General features: G+C 38.8%; 1 protein-coding gene across 1 annotated transcript; it reads left to right on the top strand.

Moving 5' to 3' along the window:
* The first annotated feature begins 2 nt into the window (after positions 1–2).
* Positions 3–27,278, top strand: sbno1 (strawberry notch homolog 1). The gene is given in 35 exon segments (XM_080046710.1): positions 3–142; positions 3,503–3,622; positions 3,949–4,041; positions 4,480–4,695; positions 5,833–5,968; positions 6,286–6,386; positions 6,749–6,845; positions 7,746–7,906; positions 8,945–9,078; positions 9,175–9,265; positions 9,374–9,535; positions 9,939–10,074; positions 10,236–10,341; positions 10,472–10,625; positions 11,451–11,633; positions 12,300–12,397; positions 12,873–13,024; positions 14,096–14,299; positions 14,623–14,790; positions 15,580–15,749; positions 16,138–16,269; positions 17,451–17,586; positions 18,040–18,152; positions 18,363–18,434; positions 18,592–18,691; positions 19,171–19,245; positions 19,565–19,711; positions 20,106–20,200; positions 20,401–20,487; positions 21,259–21,366; positions 21,368–21,397; positions 21,587–21,610; positions 21,612–21,664; positions 22,231–22,424; positions 23,245–27,278. Coding segments are annotated over 34 exon segments (4,191 nt in total). The 5' UTR covers positions 3–142; the 3' UTR covers positions 23,388–27,278.
* The last annotated feature ends 717 nt before the right edge of the window (positions 27,279–27,995 follow it).

Here is a 27,995-nt window from a genome sequence, read left to right as displayed (position 1 = left end):
AAGCAAAAGGCCCGCAGCGCATCACGTGATCTGCATGCGGCGAAGCGTTTGATAAAAAAAGATGGCGTGAGCGCGAGGGAGCGGAGAGGACAACAAACTACCGCTAACCGCTGAGCGCAAGCCACAGCCGTTTAATCGTCCGGTAAGTTGATTTCAACGCTAATTTGACATCAACGTCTCTGTTTTTACGTACACAAAGTCGTCATTTAGTAGTGGAACATGTCCACGGAGATGTTAGACTAGTATTTTCTTCTTATTTATCTCGATTTGAGGCTGCCACAGCGGCAACGTTTATTACCGCTCCTCGGTGCTAACGTTAGCTAGCAATGACACAGTGTGTGAGAGCTACAATCACAACAATGCGGGCTAGTTAGGGGTTAGCATAGTTAGCGTGTGCTCGGGTGTCCTGGGCTACATATTGAGAAGGACAAACTGTGACTGACACTTAGGTACAAGGTGTTTTGTTTTGTAAACTAAGTGGTTAGTCCTAACGCCACTGCCTTTAAGTTGTAGCAACACTAACGTAACACGCCAGCTTAAAGGTGTCACTGCGTCTTACATGTCCGCTAACGTTAAAGTTAATCTCAAAATAAGGCGTTTTTTTTTTGTTATTTATGTAAAATATTATTGTGATTAATGTTACAACACTCCAATTGTCCTTTGGTGATATCGGTCTAGTTATCTGTCTATCTAAATATCTACCGGCTCATCTATGCCTTTTAATGTTGACAGACAAGTATGCTAACGTTACATTTATTGATAGAAAATATGAAAGTAAAATGAAACCGAGTTCTGACGGGTCCTTAAAAAGACTTAAAAGGTAGACGTTTAATAAAGTAAGGCTTTAATTCGCATTTTAATGTCCACAATCATTATTTTGAATGTCTTGAAATGCTAATATATAAAGGAGTAGAATTTTTTTTCAAATAGTTTTTTTTTTGACGCAGTATAATACTCAAACTATTTTTTTTAAATCGTTTATAAAAGGCTTTAATTTACAGCACATAGAGCAGCATGGCATGATCCAATGTGTTAACGCTGAGACAGTGTAGTAATATATCAATATTGTTATGAATATTGGCTTTTTTAGTTGTGTATTTTGAATGACCAAATTAAAAAACATATTTCATTTGAAGTAGATTTTCTTACTACTTATAAGAACCCTGAAGAAAATGAATAACCAGTTCATAAAGTCATTCTTATTACGTGTGTGTGTGGAGGTTACTTTTAAAGCTATTGACATTTATATTCACTAAAATGCTCGCTGCATTAGTTAAAATACCCCCTGTTAGTTTGTTTAGATGTGACTTTAACTGTCATTGAATGTGAGAGTGTGACTTGAGTGTGTTAGCTGTCGGTTAGCATTGTGTAGCTGTGTCACCCTTGCTGCTCCAACAAGGCAACACTGTAAAGTCAAAGGGTTAGCTCGTGCAACTTAGCTCACCGGAAATGTATGTACACACTTAATCTCTGGTCCTATCCATGTCTACTATACAGTGTCGGCACGTTTGTTGTACAGTGTAAATAATTATTAACCAGTGGAGCTAGTAACGAGACGAATTGAGGGGAAGCTTCGTTGAGTCCGGACATACCAGGAAGTTGCATGTTGCCAATGTAGGGCACCGCTCGCTGGCTGCAAACACGTGTCTTGTTTTGGGTCACTTTGGAATAACGTTTCGGTCCTGAACTGGCTTGTGTGAAATGGCTTGCGCTCATTCTTTAATAACGAAACTTTAACTGAAAGTGAATGTATTGATCTCGAGTCCGTGTTACCTTTTTATTGTTTCGTTTTCGTTTTTATTTTTTATTTCTTCGGCGTGCGCTGTAGGAGGAGATGCGCGGAGGTGAACAGTTTAAACAGGTTTAATGCTTTGCTTACATTACATCTAAATAATGTTATGTTTGTTAAAGGTTAAAGGTCTTTTTATTCTACATGTTTAAATGCATTTATCGTTTATATCCTATTTAAAAAGTGGGCTATGAACGTTGTATTTCATCTCACACGTGTGCCAAGAAACATGTGGGTCCCGTCTCCCATCCCAATATCCTGTTCTGGGATTTTTGGTGCATCATGCATTTCTTATAGTCACGTTACTGTGTCGGATATGCATGCCATGACTGAGATAGTTAGATGGCATTCTTATATTAAACCATATATCATAGGTGGTTTAATAATTGTGCTTGCATAAGAATGCATTAACCATACATGTCCAAGTTGAACAACTGAAGTTTAGTATTGTTTTTGTTCTCCAAATATGCATTAGTGCTTTATTTCCCATTGATAATGGTCCATTGAATTTCACATTGTATGGCATATTTGATGCCACATGTCCTATACATGTGGGTTGGAGTTCTAATATCCATTTTGTTGTTTTTGGTTCATGCATTTTTCATACTCACTTAACTGTGTCAAATTGTCTTTGCATGAATGCACCGTCTGTGGCATTGTTTCGCTCATGACTGCTGCGATTGCATTTAAACTATTGGAATGTGTTATTTATTTATTGATATGTTGGTGTTTTTGTAGCCAGACTAGCCGTTACCTTTTTCATCCAGTAGTTCAAGCACAAATATTTGTTGTTGTTAATATTTAAAGACACACAAGTAAGTTCATGTGGGGATAAGCAGTCGGGCAATGTAACAGGATCTCACTGTTTAACATTAAACCGCAGTCTCTTGCATCAAGATCAGAGTTGGGTGAACACAGCGCAAGATTCGTCTTAAAGGCCTACTTCACCAGTGGGAATATGAAGGTGTATTGAACTCGGAGATCCTATGAAGTATAAATGTGCAAAAAAAAAATGAAATCGGATCATCCTAGCCTGAGAAAAGGCAGAAAGAGTGTTTTATGGTCTCGCTGTCTAACCCTACATTTCTCTTTCTGTGACATCACAGAAAGAGAAATGTAGGGTTTATTTAGATTTGGAGTTAGGTCTGTGTAAAGTTTATTAATTAATTTATTTTTTGTTAGAAATACACTGTTACACCTTTTTAATAATAAATGTATTTTACTGATCAACTCGTCTATAATAAGATCCTATGGAAATGTTTATATCCCGAAGGAAGGACATTCTTTTGGCAGGTTGCTCCAAAGTTACAGAAACATAACAAGGAATACATAATAAGTGAAATGTAAAATATACAAAGTGTTACTAAAAATACAAGACTTTTAAACAAGAGTCTAAAATAGATCAGAGAGATTGATGAAAATAGAACAAGATTGTAAACCTTTTTATGGATGTTTAAATGTGTATAATCCAGAAATAGTTTCATCTCAATACTTTTAGTTTAGTTTTATCATTTTTATTTACAAATTATGAGCACGTCAGCCCTGTACATGATAGATGGATGGATGGATGGATGGATGGATGGATGGATGGATGGATGGATGGATAGATGGATAGATGGATAGATGGATAGATGGATAGATGGATAGATGGATAGATAGATAGATAGATAGATAGATGGATGTTAACAGAACTCCTATACGTTTGTGTTGCAGATGGATCCGGGACAGGATTTGCTCCTCGCTGCTCTCAGTGAGAGCGGCATTTGCCCAAATGATTTCGGCCTGTTTGACGTGGATCCTCAGGACACTGCACAGCCCTCGACAACACAGCAAGTAAGACTCTCTTTAGCTCATGTTCTTGTGGGGTAAAAATAGGGCTGGGCGATTAATCTATTTTTAAATTCAAATTAATTTGTTAGGAGTATGTTAAAAAATTAAAATCGCCATACGCATACATAAACCCATACGACAAGAAAGAGACAGTGAGTCTATTTTATTAATGTCATGGTCCTTTTTGAAATAAAACCAGCATATTTTAAATTATTTGTTTGTCTTTTGTAGTTTAAAAAAATCTATTAAAAATGTCATGCCCAACCTTGGTTAAATTGATTCATTCCTATTTTTCTAACTATATTTTCTGATATCTGTCTCTCTTCCAGTCTATCTCAATCAGTGCCCTGGATGTTGGAGGGGGGACGGAGGAAGTGGTTCGAACTGCGTCTCCAGTCCCACAACAGATAGTCACTATCAGGGTGAGGTTACAGAGCATTAAATTACCTTTTAAGGTGGAGTCAGCAATTCTGGAGAACGCTTGTTGTCGAATCACTTTGTCAAATTCGGTGAATATCTCCTTATGATCCGCTACTTGTACTGTGTGTGCGTCTATAAAATTGAGTGTAAATACAAAGCCTAGGCTCTGTAAACTGGTATGTTGCGAGCTAGGGTGGGCCCCTTTTATTTACATGCCCATTTACAGAGCCTAGGCTGTGTATTAACGCTGATTTTTTTTTCTCCCAGTGCACACACAGTACTGACGAGATCATGAGGAGATACAACCGTTCTCCAGAATCACTGACTCCACCTTTTTAATTAATTATTGGAGACATAATGTACTGTTACAGCTGACGTGTTATTTTGTGCTTTGTATTAAAATCCACTTCTCTCTCTTCTTAATGTATCCCTCCTAACAGCACAAACCTCAGCCATCCACCACCACGTTTGTCTTAAATCAGCTGAATCAGTTGCCGTCGCTCGGCTCGTCTGTGACCAAACAATCGACCACAAACAACAACATCAAACACACCATCACCGTCACGAAGGTCGTCCATGTTGCTAATTCAGGCCTGAGGGGATCGTCTACCCCACCGCCCTCAGCCTCCACCGTGCCTTCTCACAGAGATCATCAGGTATGTTTGTAGGAAACCATGGTTTCAATGCTATACAGCTCCGGAAAAAAATTAAGAGAACAGTCTGGATTTTTCTTCATTCTTCATCTCTACATTACTTATTGAAAATGCTCTTAATGACAATATTTTTGGGGGTAATTTGGTAGAAATGTTGTCAGTTGTTTATATCGTATAAAACCAAAATGTTCATTCTACTCAAATATATGCCTATAAATAGTAAAACGAGAGACACTGAATATTTGGAGTGGTCTCTTAATTTTTTTCAGAGAATTCTCGTGGATTGGCAAATATGTATGTAATTGTATGTCGAAGTAGAAATTCTTTAAAAGGGACTGAATGGCATAAAACTAAGGCTGACCAGATTTTTTTTTTAAGCTTATTTCTTTGCCATGGCAATCGACACCCAATTCAACATTTGCTGGCGTGGTTTTTTTGTATGTGGGATGTACCGTTTGATTAGGTTACTTGTGATTATCTGCATAGCGGTTTATCTTGTGTGTATGGCATATCCAAATATCTGGATCCGCTCACATTGTACAGTAATTCAAAAACTCCTCATTTGATAATACATTCTCTACTAAAGATGATGTAAGAAGCTCTGTGGCATTTTAGAACACATTGTAGCCAAAAATGTTCAGAGCAAAATTGGCTTCCGGAAAAATTGGCTGTTATCAGAGTTACAATGTTGCTTAGTGATATTGGATTTCCACTACTACTGCAACCCTTTGGAATCCTTCCCAGACTCCGCAGATGTCCCTAAAAAGCTTTTGTTTAATCACGTATAATTCGTACTGAAGCTTCCAAGCCCAAGAAATGGTATTTGAGATCAGGACAGCCCTAGAGAAAATAGGCATACATACAGTAAGGATCGACATGGTGATTGTCTCTGACCCACGGTGCAACAGGAACAATAATAAAATAAAGTAGAATAAGAAAAAGATAAACAATATTTACATTAAATACATTCTAAATACCAAATACCAAAGGGTACAAAAAAACCCGGTATATATAAAATGGAATAGAAAGTAAAAAGTAGATTAAATTGAAATGTGCAATGTAATGAACGAATGTGCAATATGCAGTCTTTTTTCATAGTGCTAAAGATACATTTTCTTTTATTATTATTAATTTTTTCAGCAGATCCAGTTGAAAGATCTCCTCCGGACGGGCAATGTGAGGAGCGGCGGTCTGAAGGCCAACAGCCTGATGGAACTCATGAGGTTAAAGCCTCCGCCCGACATCACTACACCAGTAGCTACGGCAACTGCAACAGGTAGTTTATTTTCACATGTGCATTTCAGAGAAGTTTTTTTTATTCATGGTGCCAATAGTGTTGAAAGTTTTGGTGAAATTGTGATTGTGGTGGACAATATTGCATTTTGTGATATATTAAATAAATGGTATTGTAAATTCCACTTGCTTGGTTTTCAAGGAAAATACAGGAATTATTGATGGTTTTGAAATATGCATTTCTCAATTTAAAGCATAGTAATATTGAACATATTAAAAACAATCCTGAATTCAAAACATCCCCACTTAGCAGATGGTGAAATTTCTAATTAACACCTGTGGTCGCTGTTTGCGTTTCAGGTGAAATGAACAACGGAATCAAGAAGGAAGTTTTGGGTAAAGATGCCGCCAGGATCTGGATCAACGACAATCTTAAAGTCCACAACTTCACACACTCTCTGGTTCGTTTCATTACATTATTATATTGATTCAGAAACGCGTTGAATGCTGCCAGATGAGTTGGCGGCATTGGCAAGGTTTTATGTTTGGGTTAAAGGTGGAGTCAGCAATTCTGGGATTGTTGCCAGCTTTTTTTTTCTGCACACACACACACACACACACACACACACACACACACACACACACACACACACACACACACAGTACAGACAAGTATCGGATCGTGAGGAGATATTTACTGATTTTGACACAAATTGATTTTGACAACAAGCGTTCCCCAGAATCACTGACTCCACCTTTTTAAGGATAAGCTTGATAGCAGCAGAAGAATGTTTGTCTGATTATTTTAAATGTGTTTTGACAGAAACCTCCCGGCATGAAGGAGGAGGAAGAGCCCGAGGAGGAAGAGGAGGACGAGCTGGGTCATGCTGAGACTTATGCAGAATACATGCCCATGAAATGTAAGTTATAAATTAAAGCTGGGGTATATAATTTCTGATTGGTCAAAGTGAACATGAGCGGTACACTTTGACCAATCAGAGCGAGGCTCCGATTCTTTTCGCTGTTTTCGCCATCCCCTCCTACACATCTCCAACACACATGCATTTTTACGGAAGGGGGTCATCGCGCAGGGTCCCAGTTTTTTGGGGTTAAGTGCCTTGCTCAAGGACACAATGAAATGGTGGGCACCGTAGATGCAATACCAGTCGCCCTAGTGTTACAAATAACATCCTCCTGTCCGGTGCCGGGGATCGAACGAGCGACCTCATGGTTACTAGTCGGGCCCCTTTACCTCGAGGCCATACTACCATCCATAAATAAATGATGACGGATGTGTTGGTTTACAGTGACAGTATTTAAAGGTGCAGTGTGTAGAGTGTATTGGCTTATGCTACACTTGACTACCAGTGTTTGAGCTAGGCTACTTAGCGATGAGCGTGTATTTCTTAAAAAATTCAAGCACAGACAAAGGTTTCTGTCGACTTGTGTTAAACCCGAGAGTGAGGAAACAAGCTAAATATATAAAGAAAAAAAAGGTTAACTATTCCTTTTAGTGCATACTAATAAACTAATTTCATGAAACCAACAAAGGTTTATTTAAAAATGCGCCTCTTAAAACGAGTAGTCATGAAAATGAATTTGTAGCCTGTTTATTGTTAATAGCTTGATCCACTAACCAGTCCTCTTGTCATTAATTAAAGGTACAGTGTGTAGAATTTATTGTCTTGTGCTCCACTTGCCTACTGCTTGATAACTAACCATTCCTCTTGTCCATGCAGTAAAGGTACAGTGTGTAGAATTTATTGTCTTATGCTCCACTTGCCCTACTTGATAACTAACCATTCCTCTTGTGATTGCAGTGAAGGTGGGCCTGCGTCACCCTGACCCCGTGGTGGAGACCAGTTCCCTGTCCAGCGTGAGCCCTCCAGAGGTTTGGTACAGACTGTCCATCCCAGAGGAAACCATCGACCGAGGCTCTCTCTCCGCTCTGCAGCTAGAGGCCATCACCTACGCTTCGCAGGTTAGCACTGTTTTTTTTAAATATATTTTTAATTTTATATAACCAGATAAAAAGTTGCCTATGGTTATGTGAATGAATGGGGCGGGGGGGGGGGGGGGGAACAAATTACTATTTTAAAATGCATAGCTTCTCAGGTTAGCACTGCTCAATTTGTGACTAAAAACTGTGATGTAATAAAAAATAAATATATATATTTTAATTTTTATATAACCAAATAAAAAGTTGCCTATGGTCATGTGAATAAATGGGGCAAAAAACTAATGACTATTTTAAAAATGCATCATTTCTAAAACTGTCCGTTTTTTAATACTGATTTTCATTTAAATTAGTCATGTAAAGACTATCTTGAAAAGAGTGTTTCTGTATAGATTCTATTATAGAATGTACCTAGTTTAGTGAAACAGTATTTGAAGGCTTCGTTTCTATGTTTCTTCCATCATCCAAAATAACCCCATTTCACACATAAGCTTCCGCGCCCACATTTTTTAATTCGGGACAGCCCAACTGAAAGGATACTAAACCTAAAATGTATGGAGGTTAAAGGAAGTGAGGCAAATGAAGACCATGTTGCCTTCACTGATACCAACCTCCCAGATGAAACAGCAGAGAGAACGTCCAGGTCTACAGGGGAAAGCCCTGGATCACTGCGTCTGCTTACAAAGTTAAATAATGTTTTTTTAAATTAAAATACTAAAAGGGGTGACTTGTTTGAAAGTCAATATTGTGTAGTAAGTGTTGTTTTTAAGAATTATTTGGGGAATTTTTGCTGCTTTAATGACAGTGTGGAGAGTCCCCCCGCCCCCTAATATTATGCCGTTTTTTTTAAAGATTTTTTTGGCATTTTCAAGCTTCATTAGACGGTACAGAGTTGATAGGGGGATTACATGCAGTAAAGGTCCACGCCGGCTCGTATTTGAACCCGCAACCACTGCAACGAAGGCCGGAGCCGATATGGTACGCGCTCTATCCACTACACCACCGGAGCGCCCCAAAATATTATGTAGTTTTAATTGTGCATTTCTTCCCTCTCTACCACAGCAACATGAGACATTCCTCCCTAGCGGTGATCGCGCTGCCTATCTGATCGGTGATGGAGCCGGCGTGGGGAAAGGCCGCACCATCGCAGGACTCATCTATGAGAATTATCTTTTAGGCCGAAAAAGATCACTTTGGTAAATACTTAAATAATCCCTCACAATTACTTCATTTTAAAATGAATAATTAACAAAATAAAATGTTTACCGTCTTCTTGTCTATTCTCTATTCAGGTTTAGTGTCTCGAATGATTTGAAATATGACGCCGAAAGGGATTTAAGAGATATAGGAGCCAAAAATATCTCGGTTCACTCACTAAACAAGGTAACATGTTTCTCACTGTATGTAGCAATTTATTAATTAACACTATTTACTGTCTGTATGGCTATGCATAATCAAATGGACTAATTTATTTTTTATTTTATTTTTCAGTTCAAATATGGCAAAATCTCTTCTAAACACAACGGTAGTGTGAAGAAAGGAGTGATATTCGCCACCTACTCGTCGCTGATCGGAGAGAGCCAGTCGGGGGGCAAATACAAGACCAGATTCCAGCAGCTGCTTCACTGGTGTGGGGAAGACTTTGATGGAGTCGTATCCTTTTGCTATAGATGTTCTCAGGAAATGTTTAAAGGTGCAGTCAGGGATTCTGGAGAATGCCTCTTGTCAAAATCACTTTTTGTCAAAATCAGTGAATATCTCCTCACCATCTGCTACCTGTCTGTGCACAGAAAAAAAAATCCAGTGTTACTGTTAATACACAGCCTAGGATCTGTGAACGGGCATGTTGTTAGCTACAGTGGGGCCCCCTTTGTTTTACATACACGTTTACAGAACAACATAGGCTGTGTAGTAACAGGTAGCAGACCATGAGGAGATGTGATTTTGACAACAAGCGTTCTCCAGAATGACTGACTGCACCTTTTTTTTTAAGATTATTTTAAAACAAATATCTTTTTGTAATTGTGATGAATTTCCTTAACGAAATCTCTTTTAGATTGTGTATGACGAGTGTCACAAAGCCAAAAATGTTTGTCCCATCGGATCATCAAAACCCACTAAAACTGGTCTTGCCGTTTTGGAACTACAGAACAAACTTCCTAAGGCTCGCGTTGTGTATGCCAGTGCTACAGGTTAGTAAATACAATCAAAATAAAATAACCTTTTTTTTTATTCAATTTAATTTATTTTACATTTATTTTTGTATACAATTTGGCTCTAATCTAAACATGTGTGACAGTTGAGAGTCTGTGAAAGCACTGCAAGTTCTGCAAATTGTACCTTTTCTATCCAGGTGCCTCTGAACCACGGAATATGGCCTATATGAATCGGTTGGGCATCTGGGGGCATAAAACACCTTTCAGAGAATTTGGCAACTTTATCCAAGCAGTGGAGCGCAGGTAAGTTTGTCTTCTTGCAGCTTACAGCACACTTACACAAATGAACATGTTGTAAAGTGTCATAACATGTGTCCTTTTATTTATTCTCCGCGCCCCCTAATTATTCATACATTTTAACCTTCAATTTCAGAGGTGTTGGTGCCATGGAGATAGTCGCCATGGACATGAAACTTCGGGGGATGTACATTGCAAGACAGCTGAGTTTTACCGGTGTGACTTTCAAGATTGAAGAGGTTCCACTGACTCAGAAATACATCAACATGTACAACAAGTCTGTGAGGCTGGTAAGTCTGGGAAATAAAGCTTATAGAAATGTATTTTAAACACCAAATGCTTTAGTTCTTGCTGTAAAGACAGTGTTCCCACGGCCATGAAATAGCTGGAAAAATTATGATTGATTGATTGATTGATTGATTGATTGATTGATTGATTGATTGATTGATTGGATATATGATTTGAGAAAACTGTATTCTGAGCCTGGATATGGTTTGGAATTAACTGACTGTTTAGGAAAAGTTTTGAAGATACAATAATTTGTGGGCGCCCTTAGCTCAGTTGGTAGGGCGTCTCCCCCTCCCCCCCCCCCCGGGCCGGGCCCAGCAGCGGACCCGGGTTCAATTCCCGCCTGCGGTAGTTCTCGGCATGTCACTCCCCTCTCTTCCCCATTTCACCTCTGTCTCTCTGCACTGTCAATAAAGCATAAAAATGCCCAAAAAATATATATAAGAAAAAAATGATAGTGTTCAAAACATAAAAATCCCTAACTTGTCAAACATTATGTGAAATAGTTAATTGAATTCCTATTGTTGCCTATCCACGAGAATGCCTGGGAAGAGTGTGTTATAATGTATCGCTTTTATATGTCAAATATAACACATGCCTCAAGATTAATGCCTTAAGAGTTTCATTATTAAGCCATATATGATTGTCAAATATGCCTAACTAAGGTTATGGAAATCGGGGTAAAATGTAATGGAAATGTCACGGAAAATATTTGAAAATGTATTGGTAAAAATGTGTGGGGAACCCTGCTTTTTAAGCATCAACGCATTTTTGTTCTTGAAGTGAATATAAATTTCTTTTGACATTCTCTCCTGCTTTGTTTCCAGTGGGTGACGGCGCGTGAGAAGTTCCAGGCCGCTGCCAACCTGATGGAGGCCGAGCAGCGCATGAAGAAGTCCATGTGGGGCCAGTTCTGGTCGGCTCACCAGAGGTTCTTTAAGTATCTCTGCATCGCCTCCAAGGTCCGCAGGGTGGTGCAGCTGGCCAGGGAGGAGGTCAGCAACGGAAAGGTGAAAATACACTCTTTAAAATATAACTTAACATATACAAGGACTGCAGATTATGCATGATTTAAGATAGCAATTTTAAATAATGCCCCTTTTTTATTTAATATGTGAACACTTCAGCTGTGCATGCGTTAATTGAGAGATACATTGCATCAGCAAAAAGACTCCAAAGTCCTCTTACCTGTTTCATCGTGTAAAACAGAGGAAAAAACTCTTAAAATGTAACCTGACATATATAAGGACTACACAGTTAATTGATTTAAGATACCGATTTTTGAATTAGGCCCCTTTTTATTAAATGTGTCAACCATCAGCTGTGCTTGCTTTAACTGAGAGACTGCAGTGGTCCTCTCTTACCTATGTCATCAAATGACTAGTGTGTGTGTGAACAAGAGAGGAGCGCAATGAGAAATAGGAAGGTCTCTGAGTCATGGAAACCAAGCGTTGGTGAGGAGCAACAAATAGAATTATCCAACCCACGCTTCTGAGAAGAAAATAACATTATGCTTTGTGGAAAAACCCTGAAATACAATCACTACATAAAGGGATGATGAAAAAAAGATTGTCTAAGAAGTCTTCCCCTAAAAACTATAGATTATTCCTCGCTAGACAGAAGCTAGTAACCTTTGCATGTTGTGTTAAAATACTGACGGACTCTTCCCTCTTCAGTGTGTGGTGATCGGTCTTCAGTCCACTGGAGAAGCAAGAACACTGGAGGCCTTGGAGGAAGGAGGAGGAGAGCTCAACGACTTTGTGTCAACGGCAAAGTACGGACTCACCAAATATGATTTATCTCATACAATTCAAAAAGTGTGTGTGTGTGTGTGTGTGTGTGTGTGTGTGTGTGTGTGTGTGTGTGTGTGTGTGTGTGTGTGTGTGTGTGTGTGTGTGTGTGTGTGTGTGTGTGTGTGTGTGTGTGTGTGTGTGTGTGTGTGTGTGTGTGTGTGTGTGTGTGTGTGTGTGTGTGTGTGTGTGTGTGTGTGTGTGTGTGTGTGTGTGTGTGTGTGCAACTATTATTTTGTGAGAACAAATGTGAGTTTCCTAAGGAATGAGGACATTTTGGCCGGTTCCCACTTTGGGACAGGCCTTTAAAGGGCTGTTTGAGGGTTAACACTAGGTTTCAAGGTTCATGTATGAATAAGGTTCATGTTGGTGTAAGGGTTGGGGTTCTGCATTTAGTTTTGATGGTTAGGGGCTGTACAAACGTGTGAGTGTAACATAATAAACTGTTCTCTGTTGTAGAGGTGTGCTGCAGTCGCTGGTAGAGAAACATTTTCCCGCTCCGGACAGAGCAAAGCTTTACAGTCTGTTGGGACTCGACCTCCCGGCGAAGAAAACCCCGTCGCCCATAGAGACCGCAGCTGAGCAACAACAGAAGGGCAAGAAGAGGAAAGGTAAGAAAGATATGGCTTCTTGTGTTTAAGACAAGTTTATTTATTTAGCACAATTCAGACACTAGGCCATTCAAAGTGCTTTACAGGGGCAAGATCAAAATACATAATACACATTAGAAAAGCGAATGAATAGAAATAAAACATTTAAGAGTGAATTAATAGAAAATTAGGGTGATGAATAGTGAATGAAGACAATATATTTTTACAGATGGCTTTGTCTGAATAATGTAGTAGGAGCCATGTATTCCATTGGTTTCTTATTGTATTCCTCCGAACACTAGTGTGTGTAAAGAGGAGGCTGGCCACGGGTCATTTAAGTTCATGCCAGTAACAATAGCTGTTGCTGATTGAAAGAGGCAAACAGTTTTTGACTATGCTCTATTTGAATCAACCATCATATTTGTTTTAGTAAATTAATTTGTTATTGGAAGTCAAGGACCAACAAAGTAAGACGAATACAGTTTTATGTACGGTTTTGGCAAGCTGAATATCATTTATTAAAAGAAAATCAGATAATTTTTCTGCATTTTCAAGCTTTATTAGACGGTACATAGTTGAAATGGGGAGACAGAGAGAGAGAGAGGGGGGGGTGACCTGCAGTAAAGGTCCACGGGTCGGATTTGAACCTGCGACCACTGCAACGAAGGTCGGAGCCAATATGGTACGCGCTCTATCCACTACGCCACCGGAGCGCCCCGAAAATATCATTGGTTTAACTGAGCAAACAATCCAGTACCATTCAGCAGCCAGTAGCAGCTAAGTTGTAGGACTTACTCACTAGAAATGCCTTCTGTCTCGATGTGTGGATCAAACGTTTCTCTTCATTTTCTTTTTCAAAGGTTTTTTGATGACACAATTGCAAAAACATTTACTGTACAATGTAATATACATTTTTTCCCCTTTTTTCCCAGAACATACCCCACCCATATCCCACCCTCCCACCTAATTACAATCAAACCTTCATTAAGAAATTACTACAAGAGATGATTTAAATTACAGTCTTAATTATTATACATACATGTTGAAAAGGTTAAGAATGCATTTCTCTCCATCCTCTGATCTTCTCTCCAGGGTCAGAGCTAAAAAAACAGCAGAAGAAGAAACCTCGTAAACACGGCGGTTTGTCAGGAACCAGCTCGGACGAGAGCCAATCGGACGAGTCGGACGGAGAGTCGGCTAAAGACAGCGACGACAGCTTCAAGTCCGTCAGCTCGGCCGACGAAGACGATGATTTCAACCCCTTCAGAGACGAATCGGATGGTGATGAAGAAGACGGTGAGAATTTTATTATTAGGTTTTTTTTAAACTATTTTGGCATTTTCAAGCTTTTTGTATTGAAATGGGGAGACAGGGAGAGATTATTATTAAAAAAATTAAATAAAATTATCTTCAGGGTTGGAAATCAATTTCTTGTATGCCGCCATGAAATTGAAGGCATGAAATGTATGAATTTGTGTCGTGTTCTTGTATCCCGTGACCTAGTAACCATGTTACGTCTGTGAAAATGTTATAAATATGTGAATTAGAAGGGGGAAAAAATAAATGTTATACAAAAGTCAGTGTTGAAAACTAAACCTTTATTCCTTCGTTGCTTTTAGATCCGTGGCTCATCAGGAAGGAGCCGAAGAAAGGGAAAGAGAAGAAGAAAAAGAGACGGAAGAGTATTGATCCCGACTGTATTCAAAGTGCCTTGCTGGCCTCCGGACTCGGCTCCACCAGGCCGGCGTTCACTGCCCCTGCTAACCTCCCCACCGCGCCCGCCATAGGTAAGAAAAGCATGTTACAACGTGTGTGTGTCTCTCTCTCTCTCTCTCTCTCTCTCTCTCTCTCTCTCTCTCTCTCTCTCTCTCTCTCTCTCTCTCTCTCTCTCTCTCTCTCTCTCTCTCTCTCTCTCTCTCTCTCTCTCTCTCTCTCTCTCTCTCTCTCTCTCTCTCTCCGTGTGTGTGTCTCTCTCTCTCTCCCCCCCTCTCTCTCTCTCTCTCTCTCTCTCTCTCTCTCCGTGTGTGTGTCTCTCTCTCTCTCCCCCCCCCCCGTGTGTGCATGTTACAACCATAGACTGTGACAAAGGAGAATGTATATCTCTGTGATGTAAGGGTTAATGAATGCCATGTATTTTTTTTGTTTTGCTTGTTGGTTAGTCAAGGCAATTTATAACACTCTGATTAAGCCTTTAAGTAATTCAAGTTTTTATAACATTTTCAACATATAAACAGTAAATACACTACAAGACAACACCTCACAATATAAACAACCGGGTAACGGCAAACCAACACAAGATAATCAGAAATAAATTAATAAACAGAATAAGATGCAATATATAGATCATAAAGCTCTGATTTTGCCTTCTAAGGGTTAATGATAAATGCCTTGGGCGCTCCGGTAGTTGCAGTGGTCGCGGGTTCAAATCCGACCCGTGGACCTTTACTCCAGGTCATCCCCCCTATCTCTCTCTGTCTCCCCATTTCAACTCTGTACTGTCTAATAAAGCTTGAAAATGCAAAAAAAAATTATCTTAACAAAAAAAAATTCCTTGTTTGTGCTTGTTTGTTGAATAGTGAAAGCAGAGAGTCAGGACACCTGTGTCACCAGTCAGGACGCAGTGGAGAACGCTCAGCAGATGAAGAGACATCTGCTGGACAGACTGGAGGATCTGGCTGAAGACCTTCCTCCAAACACACTGGACGAGCTCATAGACGAGCTGGGAGGACCAGAGAATGTAGCCGAGGTAAGAACCTGTGGCTAATGTTTATGTAGCAGTTTTTTTTTTTCTGGGGAAATGCACCTGTTGGAAGACCAAGAATAAGAATTACTATAGAATAAATGACTAAATACATCTTCACCTCATCACTTGATATTGTGGAAAGACTTGAGGCAGTGGTGGATGATGCCATCTTTAGTAACTATAGCTTCTTCACCTTGAAGGCCACAGTCGCTTCTGTAAACCCTCCCAAAGGGGAGGGGTTAGCAAGGGAGCGTTTAAATCTAGAACTTTCACCTCTAGATGATGCCAAAAAATCATCCTATACTTGAGACTGTACCTTTTTTTTAAATCTAAGAGTATATATATTTTTTTTATTTTAACTCACTCAACCATTTCTTAAACTGCTTTTCAGATGACGGGGCGTAAAGGGCGTGTGGTCAGTAATGACGACGGCAGCATCACCTACGAGTCTCGCTCTGAGCTGGACGTCCCGGTGGAAATCCTCAATCTGACGGAGAAACAGAGGTTCATGGACGGAGAGAAGGTAATGGCAACAGTCCACATATTATACCAAAAATGTAACTCATAAGTTATTGGAGGTTTTGGAGGTCATTTAGTCTATATATTACATACGCTGCTTCTTAAAGGAATACTTCACACCATACGGAACCGGCGTTCTATCATTATAAAATCGCTATTATAATATAATGAATCAGGTTTTTCTTCCCTCAGTCTTTCCCTCAGTCTTCCCTTGGCCCAGCTGTCCTTTTATCCTAACCCTACATTTTACCCTGTGTGATGTCATGCATGGTAAAATGTAGGGTTAGACAGTGAGACCATAAAACACTCTTTCTGCCTTTTCTCATGCTTTAGGATGAACCGATTTCAAAAATGTTTTCACATTTATACTACATAGGATCTCAGAGTTCAATTCACCTTCATATTCCCAGCGGTGAAGTAGGTCTTTAAGTAATGGCTTTTTTGTATCTCGTAAGTTAGAAGTTGTATGGACTGACTGATGTTATGTAATACACTCAAATAGAGAGACATACAGACATGAACAAAGGGGGGTTTATAAAAATGACATCAAAGAGGTGGTTTAGGTATTGTAGAAATTTAGATGAATTTTGTTACGTAAACATTGGACAATAATGTTCTCAACCTCCTACATCGGTGCATCGTTGTTGGAAAGCTCTGTGAAGTCATGCTGGAATTTACTGGACCTATTTTAGTTCTGTGGTCACAAGAACATATCTGTTATATTGTGAGGTTTATTGCTTGAGGCAGCCGCTTCATCTTATGTTATAAATAGCAACGGACAGGATGAAATAAAGAGGCCTCTTGTATCTAATAATACTGGAGGGATAGTTACTCTGTGCTTCACTCACTTTTGAATGCAGGACTGTCAAAATCCATCTAGTAAGACACAAGATTAATGCATCTTGTTTGGCTCCTTTTAAATATCTGATCGATTTAAAGTAATTCAACTTTTGAATTGATGCTAAAATTCGTTTGCACAGTATTAACTTTCCTAATAATAATGAATGATACTTGTATATTCAGATTTTTCAAGAACTCCAAGTTGCTTTACAAAGAATATGTGGGACCAGTTAACTGAGTGATTTCCATTTCTTGTTGAACTGAAACATGATAAACGACAGCCTCTATTTCCACTTGATGTGAAAAATTCATTCATTAATGTATTGTCTGTCTCTCTTCCTCCAGAACATTGCCATCATCTCAGAAGCAGCCAGCTCAGGTATTTCCCTGCAGGCGGATCGCAGAGTGAAGAACCAGCGACGGAGAGTTCACATGACTCTGGAGCTGCCGTGGAGCGCAGACAGAGCCATACAGCAGTTTGGTACGTCGCATATCAACCCCCTTCTCAAGTCCCGACTGTATAGGCACCATCAAACTTTAGGCCAATTCTTACAAAATCCTTCCTCCTGAACCTGACAGAAAGCCAGTTTGGCCTTGTAGGCAAGACAAGTTTATTTATATAGCACAATTCAGACAGAAGACCATTCAATAAATAAAACTGAAATTTGATAAAAACGAAGAGCGAAAACAGGCCGACAAACTGTTACTGTTAAATTAAATAAAAAATGTGAATTCATTTAAAAGATAATAAAAATATTTGAATAAAAAAATTGGAGAATACAAGGGGAAAAAGAAAAGTCTTCAGATTTGTAGTGTACTTTTTTCATGTAGTAAATATAAAACAACAACATAACATAACGTACTAAACCTCTGTTAAATAACAACATGGCTATAGCTACATGAACTGAACCTTCTGCTGTTTGTTTGAACACAGGGAGAACTCACCGGTCAAACCAGGTCACCGCTCCAGAATACGTCTTCCTCATATCGGAGCTCGCAGGAGAGCAGAGATTTGCTTCAATCGTAGCCAAGAGACTAGAAAGCCTGGTAAGAACTAACTGAATATATATAGTCACCATTGTTTAAGTCTTAGCATGTGTGTAATGTTTTTTATTTGGAAAGTAACTGTATGCAATGGCCTATTTTTAACGGGTCTACCTGCATTAAAAGTGTATGACAGAATTTCTAATCGTTTATTACGATTTTTGTAAATAAATAAAATTAATTAACTATGTTTTTTTTCTTTCTTTGTAACAGGGCGCTCTCACGCACGGAGACAGAAGAGCAACAGAAACTCGAGATCTCAGCAGGTTTAATTTTGACAACAAAGTAAGAGCATCAAGCATTTCATGTCTTTTAGAAGTTCCTCTTATTAACTGTTTATTTCCCCCTGACTCACTCACTCACTCACCGACTCACTCACTCACTCACCGACTCACTCACCGACTCACTCACTCACTCACTCATGTATTTCTCTTTGCTACAGTACGGCAGAAACGCTCTGGAAATAGTGATGAAGTCAATCGTAAAGCTCGACTCTCCGCTAGTGTCTCCGCCCGCTAACTTTAAAGGAGATTTCTTCAAAGGTAAGACTGTTTTAATATGCTCTCTCAAACAAGGCATGGATTCTGTAGAGATGAGTGCGCCATGTTGGTTGGTTATTTTGTTTTGTCTTTTGTTTGTTTTTCAAGTTGTGTAATTATGATGTTGTGCTTTTGTTGCGAAAGGAAAAAAATCCATAAATAAAGTTAAAAAAAAAAAAAAAACAAGGCATGGATTTTGTGGAGAGGAGCTATTTAGTTATGCCCCAAAAAAGTTAAAAAATCCAAATCCAGGCACTCAAGTTTGGTTAGATAATTATTAAAGGCCGTTAATTCATTTGGCAAGACACATTAAAAAATACATTCCAAGACATTTCCTTCTCAGACAGATATTACCACAATCTGTTTTTGTTTGTTATTTTAACAGTTCATCCTCCAGTTGTCAACATATTGATTTCTGTATGACAATTTTTTTTAAATCACTAGTTTTGTAATAACTGCATTTTTCTTTTCTTTTTCTGTAGAAATCCAGGTTGGATTAATAGGTGTTGGTCTCATAAATGTGGAGGACAGATCCGGAACTATGTGTCTTGACAAAGGTGATTTTAAATCGTTCAAATGAATTATACTGTACATATTTCTTGTAGATTTTAAATGCAAGTGTTGTCATAATTCTAATGCATGCGGCTGCCCTGTTGGCGTAGTGGATAGAGCACGTAACATATTGGCTCCGGCCTTCGTTGCAGTGGTCGCGGGTTCATATCAGACCCCTTGGACCTTTACTGCAGGTCATTCTCTTTCTCTCTCTCTCTCTCTCGCTCTCTCGCTCTCTCTCTCTCTCTCTCTCTCAAGCTTGAAAAATGCCAAAAAATTTAAATAATTCTAATCTGATGCATGTACTTTTTGTTGCGGCTACAGACTACAATAACATTGGAAAGTTCCTGAACCGTATTTTGGGCATGGAGGTGCACCAGCAGAATTCGTTGTTCCAGTATTTCTCTGACACGTTGGGAGCCGTGATTCAGGAAGCAAAGAAGAACGGCAGATATGACATGGGCATTCTGGGTAAGACGGACATTTCAGATTCTTCATTTGTAATCATTAATCAATTTTTTTAATTTAATTTTTTTTAATAGAATTTCATAAACAGAACTGCTGTCAGAATATCCTTTTTTTTCTCTTCTATTTTGTGTTGTGTATATTATAAAAAGTGTTTTCACTACTTAATTTATTTCATTGAAACATTTTATTTATTTATTTATTTATTACAAATTCAGAAGCAAAATTGTTCTCAAAGCTTCTTTTTTCTCCTATGTGTAATTATTTGAAGGGCTTTCCTGGTTGAGAAACTTGTTAAAAATTATAATAATCTGTCTCCCAATTCAATTAGTGAAATCCATCCATCAGGCAGGATTTCACTAATTGAATTGTTAGTAAAACATCTCATCCCCTCCCTCAGATCTGGGCTCTGGTGACGAGAAGGTGAAAAAGATGGAATGCAGGAAGTTCCTAACACCGGGCTACAACACATCTGGACATGTGGAACTCTTCACCGTACGTTTATTTTCATATTTGTTTATATTTTAAACTACTTCTTACAATATGGTCAGATAGCAGTGATATTACCTGACTTTGATCGTATCTGTGTGTTTCTCTCTCTCTCGCGCTCTCTGTCTGTCTGTCTCTCTCTCTCGCGCGCGCTCTCCGTCTGTCTGTCTCTCTCTCTCTCTCTCTCTCTCTGTCTGTGTGAACAGGTGAGTGTGGAGAGGGGGATGTCCTGGGAGGAAGCTACACACGTCTGGGCCGATCAGAACGGAGCAGACGATGGTTTCTATGTGCAGGTACGGAAAGAAATTAATGACATTTCCTCTGGACTCACTTTGCTAATGCTGATTTGACTCATTTAAACCTGCAGTGTGTAGAATTTTGGGTTTTATTTCCTAGCAGATTTTGTAGAAAGTAATTATAATATCCACAAGTACATTTAATTTAGTGCATAATAGCTGAACAAATATTTTTTTAATTATTATTTTTTCCCTTAGAAAGGGTCTCATATATGTCCATATTTCTGCATATTTTGGAACAAGGCCTAGTGCCGCCATCTTGAAAGTGTCATAGTTGGAAATTCATCAGGTGCATGGTTTAAAATGTTTAATTGTTCTTGTCCTTGAAGGCCACTGTAGCTTCTGTTATTATTCGAAAGGGTTGGGGTTACCCAGGGAGCGTTGCATTCTAGAACTTTGTAGAACTTTCTTGATGATGTCATATTACACACTGCACCTTTTAAAATGGAGATTTATTGGAGTTCGATCGATCGGTGCACCTCTACCCATAAACTAACATTGTGTTTTAAATAGACCTTCCCTGACTGGTATATGGCTACAACTTCCAAACTTTACGTCCCTAGTTTGAAAAGTTGTTAGATTGTGTTATATAACTAAAGTCCCTCAATCCATGTCAATAACCCCCCCCCCCCCCCCCCCCCAAAGATCTTTCGAGTATAAATAAAGGTTAAATGAAATTTTTTTATTAAAATGACCAGTGAAAACATGGTCATATTTTAAATCAGTGTCTTGTCATTCATAAAAACAATCTGTTTATTTTGTTTTCAGATGAGGAACAACAAGAAAACGGCGATTCTGGTGAAAGAGGTGAACGCTAAGAAACGGCTTTTCCTGGTCTACAGGCCGAACACGGGCCGACAGCTCAAACTAGAAACCCTACGCAGACATCAAGAAGAAGTTTAAGAAGGTGAGGCTCGAATGACTGGATATATGTTAGTTTTAAGGGTTTGCTCAGTGGACTCTGTGTTCAGCAACATTTCCAATTAAAAAATGATATACAAAAAACGTGAGGCAATGTTGTTTGTATTTAAAATACTGTGAGAAAAACACCTAATGATTTACATGGAGGATAATCATGATTTTTATTTTGTTTTAGGTGATGTCAGACGACGCCAAGCACACACTGGACCGACCAGTTCAAGTCGTCAGCGCTAATCTGTGCTCATGCATATTGGTATGTGCATGATAAATGTAAAGCCTGGCCATATATTACCGTCAACAAATCACTTGCATGGAAATGGTCCCCAACGAGTGCACTGTACCCTGCCTGTTTGAGAGACATTTTAGAAATTATTTCAGCCCTTCAAAAATGGAACTGCACTTGTATTTAGAAACTGGGATTTACATTCTAAGAACAAACAAACAGGCTTGGGAATTCAGAGAGTTTGTTTTGTCTCACTGTCTAACCCTAGTTGTTAGACAGTTTGCCCAGTTGTGATGTCACACATGGGGAAAATGTAGGGTTAGACAGTGAGAACATAAAACACTCTTTCTGCCTTTTCTCAGGCTAGGATGAACCGATTTCTAAAAAAAAAATGCACATTTATACTACATAGGATCTCAGAGTTCAATACACCTTCATATTCCCACCGGTGAAGTAGGCCTTTAAGGAAAACAAATGTAAAATGGCGTCAACATTATCCTTAAAATGTCAGCCTTACTTTTAACATCCATCGGTCAACTTAAAACACATTTTCTGTATCAAATCTTGTTATGTGCTTTATCCCCCCCACCCCACAGGCGCGGTAACTGTAAGAAGGTGTCGGTGGGCCTTCAGTGTGAGGTGGGTCTCCGCTGCAGGACGTACTACGTGCTGTGTGGCTCCGTGCTCAGCGTGTGGAACGAGGTGGAGGCGGTTCTGTCTCCCGTCAGCGGAACAAACGTCAAGGTTCAGATCGTCCGGCTCAAGACAGAGGACGAGCAGAGGATAGTGGGTGAGTTTGATACACGGCTACTTCTAAAAAGGGTTAGTTCAACATTTTGGGGTGATCTATCCAAGGCCGTTCAAGCCATGTTCAAAGCGTCTGCAGGTTTTAACTTAACTTTTATCGAGGTTATTCTAATGACAGGGAGCTTATTAAATAGTAGGTGGGATTGAAGAGAGGAAAATAGAGACCTAAAATTATCTGTGTATTAGAATGAATCTTCTTAAAAAAAAGAAAAAAAAATGTTCTAACTGTAGTAGCTGTGTATCTGAATCTTATGGCAGTGGGGGCGGGACCCGATAAGCCTTTGGCTTCTCCTGCTACCCTTCGGACGATAACACAAAGTAATATGTATGAATATGCAATGAGAAAATTATGTATTATGTGTAATTGTCCGGAAGAATAATAATAAATAAATAAATTGTAAGGGGATGTTATAGGCTAGAGGCACACCTTTTAATAAAGAGTGAGTATTCAACTATGTAAATGTACTGTACATGCTTGTAATTTGTTATTGCTATGTATTTAAGTTCAATGAAATAGAATTTACAAAATCTGGAGAGAGCTCCATGTGTATCTAGAGTCTAGACAGACATTTTTCCCCTCTTCATCGCTGGTCAAAATATAGTTTGGACTTTGGCTTCAAGAGCCATTGGCAGATAGACACATATTTGAACTGTCCTGATTGTACACATTTTCAAAAAAATATTGACACCCCACTATTAGGTATCAACACAAGGAGAAACAGTTGTTTAACATCAACCTCTCTCTCTCTCCCTCCCTCCCTCTCTCTCTCTCTCTCTCTCTTTCTTTTTTTTTTTTCCCCCAGGACTGATCATTCCAGCGAACTGTGTGTCTGCGTTAATCAACAAGCTCTCCACGTCGGACCAGAACCAGCAGCTGGCCGTACAGGAGCAGCACAAGCGCCAGCAGCTCCACCCACAAAGCTTCAGTCACGCGCCCAACACATAGTCTACGGTGTCTGGGGGGAATTAGACCAGAGAATCCCCCTCTTCCCACTACAATAGAGTTCACTTCCCAATCTGAAAGAGGGGATATGACTCCCTCGGGGGCCTGTACCGGTGCACTGCAGGCTACGGTGGCCCTGCTGTCACCCCTACACACACCCTTTTGTATTTTAGGGTTAGAGGGCGTCCCAACCGAGATGTGGTGACACTCGGATGTGAAGCAGCGAGTGGTTTGTACATAGAAGAAATATCAGGGTTTTTCCGTTTTTTTTTTTTTTTTCATTTGTAAATCTCGAGAGACTGGCGTTTTCACCCAGAGAGAGTTGATGGGTGATTTCTTTTTTTTTGTCCTCTGACATTCAGAGTGAAAAGAATTGTGATATATTGATATAGATATTGATGGAGATAGAGTGGAAAAGCGTGACGAGGAGAGGGTGGGTGTGTTGTCGCGTGTCCTCCCCCCCCCTCGCCCCCCCCCCCCCCCAAGCTTTGAGCTGTTTAGTCTGGACTTCCTGCTATGAAGCAAAGACCAAAGGTGGAGGAGACGAATAAAAAACGTGTCTGAAAAATCTTGAACTACCTTTTTATTCATTCAAGAAAAAAACAGGCATCTAATGCTTCAACTACAATCCCATATTAAAGGTGAAGTCAGTGATTCTGGAGAACGCTTGTTGTCAAAATCACTTATTTGTCAATATCAGTGAATATCTCCTCATGATCCGCTACCTGTCTGTACTGTGTGTGCGCTGACAAAAACAATCCAGGATTAACACACAGCCTAGGCGCAGATCGTGAGGAGATACTCACTAATTTTGACAAAAAAAAGCATTCCCCAGAATCGCTGACTCCACCTTTAATACATGATACTAAACTGTCACACCTCAGCACTGCTCTAGAGAGACTTGAATGTTTTGAAGAAGAAAAACTGTCGCAGAACCAGTTCACTACAGTAAATGCAACATTTTGCAAAAAATAAAAGCCCAGAAGAATCCACCAGTCGAAAATCCCAGATCCCGTTTATTCCACTACTGTCTTTGTTTTGCACACGGCTCTCAATGGGTCAAAGTTCCTTGTTTTGGGTTAATTTACAAACGTCACAATTCTTCATTTTCCCTTTGTCCGTATTGTTAACATTAAAGGAATATCTTCTGTCTTAGAACAATACGTCAGGAGTCCATATTGAAACTGTAACAGGTTGTAATCTCAATTCCTCAAGTTTATACTACACATGAAGAAGAAATCCACCATATAACGGGCTGTTTAATGCAATTGATGGATGAGTTGCACACATCCCTTTTTTATGCAAGGTTTATTCAAAGGTTTCTGAAGCTACTGTGATACTTATAGTTTAGTATTCTAAGTACAAATCCCCTTTGTTAGCCAGATTTGATAGAGAAACAAAAAGATGGACTACATTTTGTTTTAGATCTAGTCCATATGGTGTAGTCGGCGGTTCTCGGGAACGCTTATTGTCAAAATCACTTTGTCAAAATCAGTGAATAACTCCAGAGTCCACCTGTTCGTACTTGTAGTTCGTCAAAAAGCTGGTGTTAATACACAGCCTAGGCTCTGTAAACGGGCATGTTGCTATAGCTACAGTGGGACGGATCGTGAGGAGTTATTAACTGATTTTGACAAGAATCGCTGACTCCACCTTTTTAAGCTTCATATAAACTTTTAAATTAAAAAATGTCCACAGAAAAAGAAGGTGGATTTTGTCCTGCATCACTCATGTTAAGGAAATATTCATTCAGATGGCTAGTTCGAACCAGAGGGAAAGATTACAGCAATCAAAAACCTGTTTCCGTTCACACATACGACCTCCTGACTATTGTTCCAATACTGACTTTACAAACTGTGAACTTGGAAGTTTGCACAATGTGCCTTTTGTGTCAGTTCAACTATCCACTGCAGTCGAGGCACCTTTCATTATTTTTTTTTATATAAAAACATATAAAGCACTAACGAGACTGGTGAAAGATTTGGTTATTTCAGTGTCAGCTGTTCTATGATTTACATTTAAAGTGCATGAAAGGAATTTAAGAAAAAAAAAATGTCCCCAAAGATAATCTTGAAACAGTAAAGAAATGTGACGATTGAGTAAAGATTGTGTTGAAAACAAACCAGGCTTCACCAAAGTGTTTTCATTATTTCACTTTACTTTTAGTCGACTTATTAAGAATGTATCTGCAGTATTTAAACAATTAATACAATGGTTTATAACACTATAATGCACATATAAGCGTTTTCCAACAAAATTCTCCTATTAAGACAACTTAAAGTCTACAATGTTAGTGTTTAATAGTATGCAAAGGATTTATAACGCACTGTAAACTATATCGCAGTTATAATCATTTTCAACAATATCAACCCATGACAAATAAGTACATTTAACACATGTATCTGCTTCCAACTACTTTATAGTGTTAAAAAGCATTTATTAAATGTTTAAACTGCTCATACATTCTTAATAGATGGGAGTTATACACGTTTTCTGATGTTTCTTGTCAAATATTTCAGTTTGTTGCAGATTAAAATCCACCTTTGGTCTTTCACCTCGACTTTGTCTGAGTGAAATGACGTCTGGTCGGATTTTAAAGGACAAGAAATACGGTAACAGCAACAGAATTGTTAATACTACTAATAACAGCCAAGGGATGTTATGAACTGGAAATGCATGTCCTTCACAAACACCATAATTTTTTTTTTTTTTTTCAAACAGATTTCTGAGTGATCTCTGTTCATTTAATTGTTTTGAGTTTTAAGATACAGTTCTGCTCAGGGGTTAAAATCGTTCAAAGACCCTCTTTGGCAATACAAAGATAGATTTTTTTTAAAAAAAATTTTGTGGTTCACAAAGTATCTTAAATGCATGACCATAACTCAAACTCACTCAAATACTCCAACTATACCTCTATTATTCTGTGACAATTATGTGGTGAAGCTGGATTTCACAGCTCTAAGGTAATCTCTTCGAAGTGGCTTCAGCGATTCTGCAGGCTGTTTATTAACACCAGATTTGTATTCAGCGCGCACACACAGTACAGACAGACATCGTGAGGAGATATTCACTGATTTTGACAAAGTGGTTTTGATCACATTCTTCAGAATCACCGACTCCACCTTTATTATTTTTTTCCTGAGCTGGGCTGTATTTAAAATGGTCTATTTGCCTTCTCTCTTTACTGCATTGTACTAAATATGCACTGGAAAGGTCCTTTAAACGAGAGCAGAGCTGATACAAATGTAAAGATAGTATGTGTGTTACTATCAAGCACGTCCGTTACCTGTGGATTGTTAATACAACCCTGGACTTAATTTTTGAGTCCACTCCAAATGTTCAGTGTCCTCTCGTTTTACTATTTATAGGCACGTGTTTGAGTAGAATGAACATTTTGGTTTTATTCTATAAACTACTGACAACATGTCTACCAAATTCCAATACGCTTTTTTTTTTTGTCATTAAGAGCATTTTCAATAAGTAATGTCGAGATGAAGATTTAAGAAAAATACAAACTGGTCTCTTTAATTTTTTTTGCGGAGCTGCAAGTGTGTAAGCTCTCCTCTACTTGATTGCTTTCAAAAAAACAAATTATACAGGAAGGAAGTCTTTGTTTTATATCAATGTGCATTTTGTACAATTTGTAAAAGCATAAAAAAACTGAAAATTCTAAACGCATCTCCACTGTCATACGGAACTGAGGTGACAACGCTTTACTACACAATAAAAGCCTTCTCAGATTGAATGGTTTTTAAAACTTGAATGTCAACCATCAACAACTCCTGTTTATTTTTTATTGGGCTTTAAAATGTGGATGTACACGGGCTCTCTCTTACCAAGGGGAAAACACTTTCTTGGAGGATTTATTATTTTTTTGTTGATGCACGAGTTGCACAACTGACCGACTATGTATATATATTTGGACATTAACCTGTACATGAATGAGGACAATGCTGAATAAAGCTTGGTATACTTCTAACATGTAGTACTGTCGGTTTGTAGTATTTTTTTTTTTTTTTACCCCAAATGAAAAAATATTCAAGCTTTGGAACTGTTTGACGAATTGGAACACAAGGTGGTTTTAATACGGTTGTATAGAGGCCTTTTAAACCTGCAGTGTGTAGAATTTAGGGTTTTATTTCCTAGCAGATTTTGTAGAAAGTAATTATAATATCCATAAGTACATTTAATTTAGTGCATAATAGCTGAAAAACATTTTTGAATTATTATTTTTTCCCTTAGAAAGGGTCTCATATATGTCCATATTTCTGCATATTTTGGACCAAGTGCCTAGTGCCGCCATCTTGAAAGTGTCATAGTTGGAATGTCATCAGGTGCATTGTTTAAAATTTAGAATTGTTCTTGTCCTTGAAGGCCACTGTAGCTTCTGTTATTATTCTAAAGGGGTGGGGTTACCCAGGGAGCGTTGCATTCTAGAACTTTGTAGAACTTTCTTGATGATGTCATATTACACACTGCACCTTTAAAACAGCTACTATTTCTGCAGTATTTTCAAATATTTCTTGCTTTTTTTTGTCACTACAGTAGGCTATATTTCCAAAATTAGAAGTCAGATTGTGAGAAAACTGCTTCAGAAATAGCAATTCACTG

The sequence above is a fragment of the Ammodytes marinus genome, assembly GCF_949987685.1.
Source record: "Ammodytes marinus genome assembly, chromosome: 18".
Classification (NCBI taxonomy): domain Eukaryota; kingdom Metazoa; phylum Chordata; class Actinopteri; order Uranoscopiformes; family Ammodytidae; genus Ammodytes; species Ammodytes marinus.
This window is presented reverse-complemented; position numbering and strand designations above follow the sequence as displayed.